Source organism: Pteronotus mesoamericanus, unplaced genomic scaffold (genome assembly GCF_021234165.1).
Source record: "Pteronotus mesoamericanus isolate MK-2021 breed Mesoamerican mustached bat unplaced genomic scaffold, CSHL_Meso_final scaffold_533, whole genome shotgun sequence".
Lineage (NCBI taxonomy): Eukaryota > Metazoa > Chordata > Mammalia > Chiroptera > Mormoopidae > Pteronotus > Pteronotus mesoamericanus.
This window is the reverse complement of record NW_026555320.1, coordinates 7966427-7980342: the sequence shown is the minus strand read 5'-3', so window position 1 is coordinate 7980342 and position 13916 is coordinate 7966427. Positions and strand designations below refer to the sequence as shown.

Sequence of the window (13916 nt, the reverse complement as noted above, 5' to 3'; positions counted from 1 at the left end):
CTCCTCAGAAAGCGCCGACGGTCAGCAGCTCGTGTCCAAATCTGTGCCCCTTGCGCCCTCACCGCCCTCCCCGAGGCCCGCCCCAGACGGGTAGCGGCGGGTCCCAAACACCGCATGACTTCATCGTCAATATTCCTGAACGTATCTTTAAAAGGTGAGGGAGCCTTTTTGAGATAGCAACAAAACTGGAGTCCTTATTTTAAAAATTAAGAATCATTACTAAATTATATTTGGGCGATTGTCTCCTAAATATGTGTGTGCATCTCTCTGTGTATATATGCACTAAAACAGTAATGCACACACATACATGCTCACATGTATGTTAATCACTTTCTCCCATGGAAGCGGTATTTCCAAACATTGTTTCTCAGAATCCCTGATACTGCAAGATGGATTAAACACATTCCATAATCTAGGAGATGTAGAAAACCTAAAGTTAAATAATAAATGCTAAGAAGTTGTTTTTTTTTAAATTCAGGAATTAGACTTTTTAACAAGATAAAATGTACTATAAATCTCTAAAAGCTGATACAGCATGCAAAATTAATCTCAGTTAAGTAACCCGGGAAGCTGTTATTTATTTCTTTGATGTATTACTAACCAATAACATGTTCTTGGGCATGACTTTATCCTGGTTTCAAAGCATGAGAGGCTTTCTGACTGCATATTTTACCTGGCTTGGCTTTTCCTGAAGCAGAAGTTTCAGGGTCAGGCGTCAGATCTCGAGGCGCGCTCTCCCCGAGCCTGCGCCCTGGCCCGGCCACACGGAAACCCTCTGGGGAAGCCCAGGTCCCAGGCCCCGGGGGAGCCAGAGTCAGCGTTTCTGGGGGAGCTGAGGAACTCACCATTTGAACGCACTCTCCAGAAAATTCTCATGCACTCCGAAAGCTTTTTAACTAGTGGACTAAAATTTTTACAAATACTTAAGGAATGTGTAGGAGAATAAAATTATACCAAATACAATGATTAACCTATCCCTCTGTGGTTTTTTTTCCCCCAGAGAAACGGGCTTAAAGAATTTCGCGGTCTGCCCAGGGGTAGAGTCTAGCATAGCCGATGTCTCTCCTCTGTAGCTGGCTGTCCCTCGGGCTGCTTGAGGACAGCCCAGTGTCACGCATGCACACGTGTGTAGCTGGGAGGGTTCATGCCATTCCTGTCCTCGTCCTGTGGGGTCCTCCAGCCCTGGGGACGGAGCTGAATGGCCTTAAAACGCCTCTCTAATATTCGAGTTACTCAAGAACTTGAAATAGATGCTAAGAACTCATTCATGGACTGAAGCAGAGTCCTTGTTCCTTCCTTCAAATAGCATCGCACGCATGTCCCTGCTGCCCGAGCCCCGCCCCCGTGGCTCAGTCTCTGGGTGGCCGCTGTGGGGTCCGGGCCGCAGCCGGCGGGGACTCCGACGCGGGGTTGTCACAGTGAGGACTGATGGGACACCTGGCCGGGACACCTGGGCGCTGTCCTTGAGCCTGGTGGGCGGAGCACGAGGACTGGTAGAGAAAGTGCTGATGCTGTGACTGACATTTCTGGAGGGAAGGCTTTTTATATGATAGATGCGTGGTTCTAACACTGCAAAGTCCGGGTAAAAAGAGAAAACTTTGCATGTTGCGTCTCCAGCTAACGTGGGAAATGATCATCGCAACTGCGTCAGAAATAGAATGTGTTGTGCTCACATTCGTCAACATGAACCTAAAATTATAAGCCCCTACATCCACCACTGTCGCTGTCGTCTTAGGGATGCAGTTTGGGCCGTAGTGTATGGCGCCGGCATAGGCCGCGCGGAGCAGTAAGCAGCGTGTGGAGTGCAACGTGGCTGGGATTCTAGGGGAAAAACGGTGTGTGTTCTCCATGCACGGAATACTGCCACGGACCTTTTATTGTAAACGTTTTTTCATACGAAGTATGAATTAAGCCGTGCATTTCGTTTTATTAAAAGTAATAAGCCAAGCGGATCGATGCAGCAGTATTTGAAAAAAGGGAGTGAAATGCGTCCTGCCGAAGGCAGCGGGACCCCGGGACGCCCGCGCCGCCCAAGCAGCCGCACGCCCTCGCCCTCGGAGGACGGGCTCCGCGCCCGCGCTGCGCGGGGTAAGCTGTCCCGGTAACCGCGGCCTTTCCCCGCAGAGCCGACCGTCCTCACGGTGCCGCCGTCCCCGATGGACGTCACCGTCGGCGAGAGCATCGTCCTGTCTTGCCAGGTGTCTCGCGACCCCTCGGTGGACGTGGCATTTGCTTGGTCTTTCAATGAACACATCATCGACTTAGGAAAGGGAGTGGCCCACTTCGAAAGGGTCGGCGGGGTAAGTCGCTGGAAAATGGAAGCGCCCAGGAGGCTGACTCGCGTCTCTGACACGGACCCACGCCTTCCGTGATCGTCCTCCCCGCCTTTGTCCGCGTGGGTGGCCGCTGTCTGCTTATGAGGCTGCATCTGTCTTTGTTTTATCTGGTTTCATGTCTTTCACGGAAATGCTTCTGGTCTAGGGGCCATGGCAATAAAGGGGGTGATAAAAGGGATCGAATACAGGAAGCGACAGGGAGGCCCCCCTGTGTCCTCACGTCCTGGCTGCCCCGCGTTTAGTGCTTGTCCAGCTGTAAAATCTCGCCGCCCCTGAGCGGGCTCCCGCTTTTCCCTCCACCCGTCCCGTCTGCAGGAGTCCGTCGGAGATCTGATGATAAGGAATATCCAGTTACACCACTCGGGGAGGTACCTCTGCCTGGTGAAGACGGCGCTGGAACGCTTGTCTGCCGCGGCCGAAGTCATCGTCAGAGGTGAGTGCAGGCGCCGCGACAGGCGAGCGCAGCGCGTGCCGCGGCCGGAAGTGCTGGGGAGCTAAGCGCAGGCCCCTGAGGAGCCACGTCGTCGTGATAACGCGTGAGACAAATAGGAAAGTTGGTTTTGGTTTTGGTTTTGGTTTTAATTTTCTAAATTCCGAGCCCCCGGGGCCCCGGGGGGCGGGTGCGGACGGCGAACTGCCCGGGCCCGTGCGGTCCTCAGGAACGGCGGGCGCGGCCGGCCGCGCGAGCCCGCGGGACACAGAGCCGCCGGCCACCCGCGCAGGACGCCCGTCAGGCCGCCGCCGTCCCCGTGCCGGCCGCGTTCAGCGTCAGGTTTGGCGAGGGGCGGACGGGGCGGTTCTCAGCACCGGAGATGAGCTTCTTATCGGGCGGCATTCAAGCGCCCTATGGCTGCCATTTTCTAATCTTCAAAGGGAGCATTTCCAAATTAATCTCTCACCGTGTAAGCTGAATTAATGGGGCTTTATCTCAAGTAATGTGCTAAAATACATTATGTTCAGTATTTTATTTTCTAAGCGTAGCAGAAAGAAGTCTAATGCCGCTCTCCCAAATCCATGAATGTACTGATTTCCTACACGGTCGTCACTCAACATATTCCCCAGGCCCCCCAGGCCCCCCTCAGGATGTCAGAGTGGAGCACGTGTCCAGCACCACCTCGCAGCTCAGCTGGAGGCCGGGCGCCGACAACCGCAGCCCCGTGCGAGGCTTTGCCGTTCAGGCCCGGACGCCGTTTTCTGTCGGCTGGCAGGCGGTCGCCACCGGTAAGGGACCCAGCTGTTTGGGCGGTGACGTCCGGCAAAGGGCGCGTTGGATGGATCGATTTTACCTAGTGTCCCCTTCCTTTCAGTTCCAGAAATTCTCAGCGGTCAGACGTACAACGCGACAGTGGTCGGGCTGAGTCCGTGGGTGGAGTACGAATTCCGTGTCGTTGCCGGGAACGGCATTGGGATCGGCGAGCCAAGCCGCCCGTCAGAGCTGCTAAGGACCAAAGCCTCGGGTAAGAACCCCCGCCCGGCTCCTCCGGCCGCGGGAAGCCCCGCGTGGCAAACGCCCTGCAGAACACACGCAGAAGGTCTGGTGATGTGTCCGGCCCCAAATCAGAGACAGTAGGCAGTCTCACCTTGTCATTTTACGTGCACAAGGCAAGGTGTGTTTTCTCCCAAGTAAGAGCGTCGCAGAAGAGATGATAGGAGTTCAGCAGACATGTGAAGAAAGCGTTTCCAGAAGCTGTGCTCTCTGCTGTTTTCTAGTCAAAACCAAGAGCGGACCTGTAGGTGTGTGGATGCAGGCACGTTGTTGCTCGTTTCATGAAACGTAGCCGGGAGCTCGCTGAGGCTCTGGGGCGCTCGGCCGGGCACTTCCCGCGACGCCTCAGCTGGGACCTCAGCGCAGCCGCGCTGGGCAGCAGTCCGATCCTCCCCCCGCACACGAGGCGAGTCCCCTCATCGCCGAACAGATGCACTGACGAGCGGACGGCAAGGGAGCTCCGTCCTGCCTGTTCTCCTCTGGGGTCCCCCTGTTCCTCTCTCAAACCGCCACATGCAGGGTCACGTGAGGTCCACTCACTGCGCGTGGCTAGTGAGGTTCACCTTCTCACTCGGCCACATCACGGAGGGTCACCCTGTTGTCGCTTCATTGACAAACAACTTCGGTCATAGGCGCACAAATGCCAGGTGTCAATAAGTCATCACTTAAACCAATGATCATGTTGGTATTTTTATCACAAGACAGGAGCTGCCAGGCGACACAGCCGACAGCCCCCAGCACTTAAATTTCTCAGCATTGAGGATTTCATCCCCCTGGAAGCTGAGCGCCGAGAGGAGAGGCCTTCATCCCACGGAGCTGGAAGGGAAGGCCCGGAGGCAGCCTGCTGTTTTGGGCCAAGCCAGGGTTTGAACCCAGGTCCCGAGCTTGGCCGCAGGCACACTCCGCAGCCGCTGGCCTTGTCCTACGTGAGCAGGAGATAGGCTTCCGGAAACGTGCAAATGCCGGCGTTCCGGCGCGAGCCCAGGCCGAGGGGAATGGGCGCAGCTCGCGCGGACCTCCGCTGTGGTTTCAGGTTGTTTCCACGGACGGGTGTGAGGGGAGCTTTGGGCAGGGCTGACTCTGAAGTTTCCACAGCAGCGTTTGCATGGGAGCCCCTCCCCCGCCCCGTTCACCGTGGACACTCGCCTGAGTGGCAGAGGGAGGCTGGTGTCCGTAAGGATCACCCCGAGTCTCTGAATCTCAGGGAAGCACGTGTTTTTCTGTTTTGCGTCATTGAAGACAAGTTTCCCTATGGTTTTAGGGTTAGGATGGCTCATTTGAAAACTGAATAAAGGAAGGAACTTTATTCCCTGGAATACCCAACACTTTGTAAATAGTTGAAATAGTTTCCGTATGCGTGTAAACCATTGTGTAGTCCTGAAGTAGCGAGTAGTGTTACTGTGAGCTGTTGGGTACGAGAAACCGGCAGCTGCGGAGCCCACTGACTCACGCACGTTGCTCTCGGCCAGCGGCATTGGGAGACTTAGGAAGGGCGTGGAGGGGGAGGCCCAGGGCCGTCCTTTAGGTGCGTTGTGAAATCAAAGCAGACCACATGAGGGTCGGCCTAAATGGGAAGGTGGACAAGGTCTGCCTGGGCTACTGTTGAAAAGGATGATCAGGTTATAATTGTCATTAAGTTAAACACCGGTGTGAAATAGGAATAAATAAAGCAAATCATCCAGATGCATCTCTGCGGTCTCCATGGTGGAAGAAAATTTTGAAATGAGCAGCTCAATCTCATGTATTTTATTTTCCATCAACAAACATACCAGTTACTCCACCTAACTCTGGAGAGTGATCAAAAATGACCAAATATAGATAACTGCATATAATTCAGCACTTAAAAAGCTTATCCTGCAGATTTATCCATCAGATTTAGGATAACTTTGTCATTATTTCAGGAAGAAGAGGATTTTTTAAACACTTCCACATATAAAAAAATAAAACCCCAATCCGATTATACACAGGGACACTCACACACACAATTGTCATCAATTTTATCATTTTACCTCAAAGTATTCATTATAGTAGTTCTCACAAGGATACAGCTGAAGGGCCTATTTTTTCCAGCTCATGAAAATGATCAGCATCTGGAATATTCCACCCCAGATTTCTGGGGTGAAACAGAGAGACTCCCCGCAATCGCGCTTTGGGAGCGGAGAGTTAAGCGAAGCGCCCGTTGGCTCTGTCATGAGACCTGAGATGCAGGCACAAAACAGGAATTGTTTGAATCGCATGTCACGTAATTTATTTTTAAATGTTCAAACACCCTGGCAACTACCAAAAATAAAAATTATTTTAGTTTGTTTATTGGAAAGAGAAAGATTTAATTAATATCTGGCTCAGAAACTTGTTTACAGCACCGCTGCAGACTCGGCACTAAATCCCAGCGCCATCTGAACGCCACCTCCCTCTGCCAAGTAGCGGAAGGTGCTCAGTGACGGCAGATCCACGGCGCCACTTGACCCCTGGTCGCCGCGGGGGCCGGGTGCCCATGGGCAGCAGCGTCTCTCGTAGGGACGTGGGTGTGGGCAGGCACCGGTCACGGTCATTAAGCTCGCAGAGGCCTGCGTGCGCTCCCAAGAGGTGACGCCTGCCAACGAACCACTGCCGGGGGGACGTGCTCTCCTAACAGCTGTACCCGGTTCTCTCTGTTGCTTTCAGTCCCCGTCGTGGCCCCAACAAACATCCACGGAGGCGGAGGAAGCCGGTCTGACCTCGTCGTTACGTGGGAGGTAATTTTCTGTCCAACTGAGTTATTTTGAAGGGAAATGGCGTTACTGGCCAGGAAGAACACTGGAAAACAAATCCAAATCGGGCATGTAAAAACCCATGGCACGAACAGCGCCCGATGACGCCTTCTCTAGAGGAGGTACTGGGCACACTTCTCGCTCTGCTGAAATGACAGCGTATGACTAACTGGGCACCAGCCTCTTCCAAATACAAGAAAAACAACCTGCGTGTGCACTGAAGCAGGGTCAGGGGGTTGTCATTAGCGTTGGGTGAACCGCACAGGATTTGATTCGTTGCCTCGGGAGCTAGTCTTGGCGTGTGAGTGGCACTCAGTGGCACGCCGGTGGTAGAGAGCTGTATTCCCACGTTGCCCTCTGAACCCTTCCAGCCTGTTCCTCCTCACGTGCGGGTGAGGGCTGAGCAGACGGAATAGCTTTCCTGCTCATCTTTCTTGAGTACTAACATAAGAGCTCGTTTTGTACTTAAGGAGAAATTCAGCCTGGCCCTGGCCGGAGCGGCTCAGATGGTTGGAGCCGTCATTCCCCAGATGAGAAGGCTGGGGGCGCGGTTCCTGGTCAGGGCTGGTCCCCGGGTTGCGGTTCAACCCCCCATCAGGACGCATGGGAGAGGCAAACGGTCGATGTCTCTCTCCCCTCTCTCTCTCACTCTCTCCCTCCAAAAAAGTCCTCAGCTGAAAATTGAGAAAAAACAAGTCAGCCTGGTTTATAACGATCAAATTCAGACTCCCAACCAACCTCAAGTTTCTCATCTCGGTCGCTCAGGCGGCCTCAGCCTGGAACGTCCACGCTGGGGAAGGGCGCGCACAGGCCTGCCCCGCTTCGTCCGGAGTTGCTCCCCCGCGCCCCCTTCCACATCACACTGACCGGCAGCCGCTCCGGGGCGGTGGGGCGGGCGTCGGGAGAAGGGGGTCTGACTGCTGGTGCTCTTGCCATTGGGCTCCGGGGGCTGGGGTTTGGCGACGCAGTTCTCTGGGTGTTTTGGTTTTGTTCGGTTTTGGGGGTGGGTGCGCCCTGGAAGACAGGGTCTCAGAGGCCCGCGGCAAGGCCGCCCCCCTGTGGAGCACAGACGGCCTCAGGGGCTGTGCGGGGAGCCCCGCGACGCGGCTCCCAGAGCGAGGCGGGCGTCGGCGGTGCCCCTCCCGGGCGACACGTCCGGGGCTGGACGCAGGACATCTGTGCGTAGAGCGGCAGCTGGCCCAGGGCCATCCCCCTTGTTCCTCCTCTCGGTCCTCGGTCAGGTTCCGGCGTCCCCTGCGATGTCACGGCTCAGGACGGGCAGCAGGTTCGCCAAATTGCCCTCCTCCTCCCAGCGCAGTCCCCACAAACAGCCAGTCCCACGTGCCGCTCCGAGGGCGGCTGCTTCGGAGGGACGGCGCGCGGCGGGTTCCAGGTCAACGTCCGTCCGCGGCCCGTCGGCGTTTGTCCCCCGCGAGCCGGCAGACCGGCCCGGCGTCCCGCCGCGCCTCTTCCCCTCACGGTCAGAGATGACGCGCGCCTGCTAAAGAGCGGTTCCTGCGCGGCCTGTGGCGGGGTGGCGGGTAGGAATTACCAAAACTAGTCACGTCTTTTCACGATTTCCTGTGCCTTTGGTCTTCAAAGCAAGACTCCACCACCACGGCCTGCCGGCTGGGCCGGGCTGCGCGCGGTTCTCCCAACCAGTGCCCGCCGCCCTCCGCATTCCCGCATGTGCCACGCAGGACGGCTGTCGTGCCGCTGCAAGACACCGTGTGGCCCCCGGTGCTTCACACACGCACTCTCTCTTTGGCCCTTTGCAGAAAACATTGGCTGACCTCTAGTTTTAAAAATTACATTCAAGTCGTTTCCTCTCCGTGGGTTTTCTTGGAGCATCATAGAGCGATGCAGAAGGTTCCGGAAGCTCCCTTCGCAGATGCCGTCCCCATTTACCGTTCGTTCCAGCCACACAGACACGGAGCCAAACTCTCCAGCCCGAGCTTCCTTAAGGGGCGGGCGCCTTTGGGGGGGGGGCGCACGCATTGCGCGGGGCCACAGAAGGCGCGGGAGCTCTTCTGAGCCAATGAACACTAAGGCTGCTGCAGCAGCGGGCGCCGCAGGGGCGCAAAATGAGCTCCGCCCAGACGCCTGAGTCTGGTCGGAAGGATGGGAGGCCGGTGCCCACACGGTGTCGTCCCGACGCGTCTGCGCTGCGTTTTGCAGAGGAACGTCGGGGAGAGACCGTTCAGGCCTCAGCACTGCTCGTGAGCGGGTGGCCGTACTGACTGGTTTTTCAGATTCATCCTGGATTCAGCCACAACCCACTCGTTTGTTCCTAAGTGATAGTTTGCCCGTTACTATCCCAGATTGCTGCCCCCGCCAGAAGTAAACAGCCCCCCTCTTTCCCCCGGTGCCAAATAATGTGTATTTTGTGTTTATTCATTTTGTTTCTAATAACCTAGACGTGCTATCTAACTTGTGGAATGTGATAACTACTAGCTCCTTTATTAACGATACCTTTATTCATATCTTACCCTCATTTATACCCTCAAACACTTCTGAGCTTGAAGGGCTTGTGATGAATGTCTCAAGTACACGTGCCGACAAGTTGGGCCCAGGGAGTCCAGCCTGGCCTGGGCGGGGCCCGCGGCAGGGCCTGCGGTGAGAGGCCTCTCAGGCCGGCCCAGCCCCTGCCGGCCCAGTCCCCGCCGGCTTCCCATCGCAGGCCGGTCCTTTCTGCGAGTGAGCAGACGTGGCTGGGTTCCCAGAGAGCTCTGTTTTTGGAACGGGCCCCAGGCCAGGTTTGGTCTGAAGGCCACAGTTTGCTGACTCTTGGTCTATACTGAAGGTTTAGTTCTTAGACACGCTGTGCTTGAGATTTATATCTTTAATCTTTATCATCTTTAATAGCTTTTGTAGCCAGAAGAGCGTCTGAACTTCTTCGGCAAAGCCGTTCCTGTGCTTGAGGGAGACGCTCCCGGCCCAGCCACCTGACGTGGCTGCGTGTGTCCTCCGTCACGCGGCAGCCCTCTGCCCGGACGAGGAGAATACCGTGTTTCGCCATGTGTGACATGCACTTTTCTGCCCAAATTTTGGAGGAAAAGATAACGGTGCACATTACACACGGGTGTACCGATTACATTAATGACGGGCGTAGTGATCCCACGTGTAACCTGCACAAAAACGTGGGTGCGCACTGTACACGGCAAAATGTGGTACACGGAAGAACCCCAACAGGTCTCTTTGTTACCCTCTAAACTGAGCACGTGAGGCCTTTCCGAGGGAACGCCTCGGGGAACCCCGCTTGCTCAGGGGACCAAGGGTGCAAAGGCCTGCCGCTTCCTCAGGGAACTGACCGTGGGGTTCCACCTGCGGCCAGAGGCGCCTCGGAAACAAACCGAGCGACCAGCCGACAATCTCCCGGGTCTCTCCGCGCCACTCCTGACGCCCCGCTGTGACCCCGGGGCGGGCGGCGGTGCACGCAGGTGGCCCGCTCGGGGCCGGGTCTCCCCCTCCGCTCACTGTCCGCGCGGCTGGGGCTGTTCCCCGTGGGAGACGGGGCCGGCTCAGGCCGCGTCTGTGAGCGGGGTGCCCTGAAAGCGACGGGGGAGGGGCGCGGAAGGGAAGCTGTCGGCCACCCTGCGGGCGGCTCAGAGGAGGAAGCGGATACCGACCCTGCGGCCGGGGCGCCTGTCTGCGGTCACGGCTCCGGTCCCCCAGCCCGGCTTCCCCGGCACCTCATGCTGTGCTCATGTTTCCTCCTTTTCTTTGCCCCCAACACTCGACTACGTTCGGCCTCTTGTCTGTATAACTCAGAGCCTTCCTCGTCTCCTGCCCCCCAACTTCAGACCCCTAGCGCCGCGATGTTTCTACCGATGGCTGCTCTCAGCTCTTCCATCGTGGCCCCGCACACCCGCGGGTCATGCCCGGGTACCCGGGGGACGGGGCACACCCCCTCCGTCAGCCCCTCTGGAGCACGGAGACGCGGCACCGCAGCGGGTCACAGAGCTGGGCAGGACGGTGCCTCTGGTTTGAAGGGCACTGCCGGGGAGCCCCATGTGGCCCCATCACGGGGCCGGCGGTGGGGCGGGTGGGCGCCGTGGGCGAGGAGGGCCGCCGAGCCGGGCGGTGGGTGTGAGCGGCAAGCGCTGGCTCAAACTAGCCTATGACAAATTTTAGGGGGGGAAGCGTTTTCTTCTGGAGAAACTAAGTAAATTTCATGGCTTTTAAAATAAAACCTTCTGATAAACAGGTGGAGGATTTATCTAAATTCAAGCACAAGTTCTTTTTCATTTATGTTATGGTGTTGTAGTGTTTAAATAGCTGCAGTTTTGGGAAACATGTCTATTTTTGTTTTGGAATTTTGACAAGTTTAGGTTTGAAATGAATCTTAAAGAACGAGATGTCTATGGGGATTAGCAAAGTGTTCTTTTTGGCCGCTTTTTAATGTCAGGAAAAGTGCACACTGATGTTACTGCTCATGAAGTTTTAGGTTTAAACATGTTGAGGAGGCCCTTTCTACTGCCGTGCCTGAGGAACACTAGTCTGTCTTAAAGCCAGTGTTATTACACAGTAACTATATTTACCTGTATCTTACGTGCATTTGTTGAAAAATGTTGTGAAAGTAAAACATGGTTACTCTATTTTCTGCTGAGTTTAAAAATTCATATCAAAATATGAATATAAAATATTTTAACCTATAAAATCTTACAAACTTCTAAGTTACTTTTTAAAGATTTTATTTATTTACTTTTAGAGAGAAAGAGAGGGAGAGAAACATCCATGTGTGGTTGCCTCTCAGGTGCCCCCTGCTGGGGACCTGGCCTGCAACCCAGGCCTGTGCTCTGACCGGGAATCGAACCAACGACCCTTCGGTTCGCAGGCCAGCCCTCAATCCACGGAGCCACACCAGCCAGGGCAGACTTCTAATTTATTTTATTATAACGTTTGAATAATTGTGGAGAGAAATAGAAACATATAACACCTGTTTTACCTTTCTATTTAGAAATTTCATTGACCTACCTGAGTATGTGCAATCAGGACCATTTTGCTAATTCCAAAAGGAAGTGTTATATTTTTGCATGACTTCACTAACCAGGTTGAATAGCCATGTTTGCCTCTAGACAAGACAGGGCGACTAATCAGTAAACACTGTGCAGCCCGTAAAGTCTCACCGTGTCGGTCGCTTCTGCCCAAGCCCGTCCCGGAGGAGCTGCAGAGCGGGGGGGACTTCGGCTACGTCGTGCTGCTGCGGCCGGTCGGCGCGACCGCCTGGACCAAGCACAGGCTGCCGGCGGCGGAGCCGTCCAGGTTTGTGTACAGAAACGAGAGCGTCAGCCCCCTCTCTCCCTTCGAAGTCAAGGTGGGCGTGTACAACAGCGAAGGGGAAGGCGCCCTGAGCGCCACCTCCATCGTCTACTCCGGGGAAGACGGTGAGTTGCCCTCCTGGGGCCGGGCCTGGTTGGCGTCTGTGCCCGCGAGCCGCTCCGGTAAAGGTGGTTGTGTCTCTTCTTGGGTGGCAGAGCCGCAGCTGGCCCCAGGGGGAACTTCTGTCCAGAGCTCCTCTGCTTCGGAAATGGAGGTTTCCTGGACGGCCATCGCCTGGAACGGGAACACGGGGCGAGTGCTGGGCTATGAGGTGAGCCCCGAGGTCACCTGCCCTCTGCGCAGCCAGGGGCTCCCGGTCCCGTCCCGCATCCCACACGCCAGCCTACTGCTGGGGGCGCGGCAGCCCGCGCCCACGGCTGCAGAGCGGCCTTTCCACGCAAACAAGGGGACCGGGCCAGCCTTGAACGAGTGACCAGAGGTTATCTCGCTCAGCCGTTCAAACCGCAGCCCTGCTTGCTCCCTCGGGGGAAGTGAGTGGCTCGCGCCCGCGCGTCTTAAACCTGGGCAGGGCTCCGCGGGACGCCTGCTCTGCGAGCCGGAGCCGGCTTGCAAAGAATGTCATCTTGGAAAAGGCAGCGGAGTGATGAGAAAAATCCTGGATTCTCCTAAATCTGTCATTTAGAAATAGGGTCTATATCGAATGAGAAAAATCCCTTCCTGTTTATGGGCCTCATTTCACAAAGAGATGATGACTGGGTAACAGATTCCTTTATTTTGGAGTTAGGATAAAAGTATAATTCTAAAACTGCCTTAATTTTGCCTGCGCTGTTTTGTTTTGTTTTTTCTTCTTTTCACATGAACCCTTTGGTCCCAACATAAAGCTGTGCTCATTGGCCAGGTGCCTCTGCCCGTCCAACCCCAGAACGCCTCGCCCCTGCACGAACCCTGTGGACCTCTCTAAGCTCATCCCAAGCCTCCCGCCCTGTGACCTCCTCCCTGATCGCCCCTTGTGTGGCCTCCCTTTGCGGTCTTAGAGCGTGGTGCTCTCTGTCCCCCCCCCCACATATATGTTCTGACCTCGTAATGGGGTTTTAAGGGACCCAAAGGCAGGTACCATGCCTTACTCTCTTGTGTCTTCTTCAATGTGCTTAAAACAGTGCCTGTGCATAGGAAACCCTTGGAATGAGCTGACTGATTAATTTACCTGTCAGTCAAAGACTTCCAGAGCAAAGCATCACACTGGCAGTCTTTGCCTGATGGTATGAATCCTGTGTTGGTCTGACCTACTATATACCCTTTGTTCAAGCTGATCACCTTCAGATATCTCACAAAATATTTTATTTTGGCAATCTAAAAAATCCCAGGTTCTCTCATGTCCATTGTGAATTTGCATTTCTGTAATCGGCTCCCTGTAAAGGTTAGGCCGGCCCTGTGCTTCCTGTATAACCCATTCACCCCCGAGAGGCCCCGCCAGTCCGGCCCATCTGCTTCCCCGCCCGCGGCGGCGGCGGCGGCTGCGGGCGACTGTGACTGTTCGCTCTGTTTCAACGACCAGGTCTCCTACTGGACAGACGACTCCAGGGAGCCCTCAGCCGGCCGGGTCAGAGTCAGCGGGAACGTCACAGCCAAGACCATCTCGGGGCTGAAGGCGAACACGCTCTACTTTGCCTCCGTCAGAGCTTACAACACGGGCGGGACCGGGCCCTCGAGTCCCCCGGTCAACGTCACCACCAAAAAGTCTCGTAAGTACAGCTCCCGCGCCAGGCGCCCACAGAAGCCGTGACCAGGAGCACGGGCCTCCCGCCCCCGCCGCCCCACTGCTCCGCCGATCAGATCGCTCGGGGCGGCCGGTCGGCTGGCCTGTTCAGCAGGGATAATTGTCGAAGCTTTCTGGTAACAACCAAAATACGCTGTTCTGGTGGTCCTGGAATTCCAAAAGAAGAACTATTCCACACACATAGACGATGCACAGAAAGCGCGACGTTTAAGGGCTCGGGCTGGGGTGCCCCGCCCGCCCCGCCCCCCCCGGACCCCCAGCCGTGGCGCGTCCGGTGTTGCGTC

The 13916-nt window shown here is 55.7% G+C and overlaps 1 protein-coding gene across 1 annotated transcript in view; it reads left to right on the top strand.

Annotated features, from left to right (window-relative positions):
- The window catches only part of CNTN6 (contactin 6), a 143106-nt gene that overhangs the window by 119250 nt on the left and 9940 nt on the right, over positions 1 to 13916 (top strand). Inside the window, 8 exon segments of the mRNA XM_054594617.1 lie at positions 2125 to 2300; positions 2652 to 2769; positions 3399 to 3557; positions 3644 to 3793; positions 6487 to 6557; positions 11725 to 11959; positions 12050 to 12165; positions 13411 to 13597. Of these exon segments, the coding sequence (XP_054450592.1) occupies positions 2125 to 2300; positions 2652 to 2769; positions 3399 to 3557; positions 3644 to 3793; positions 6487 to 6557; positions 11725 to 11959; positions 12050 to 12165; positions 13411 to 13597 (1212 nt within the window).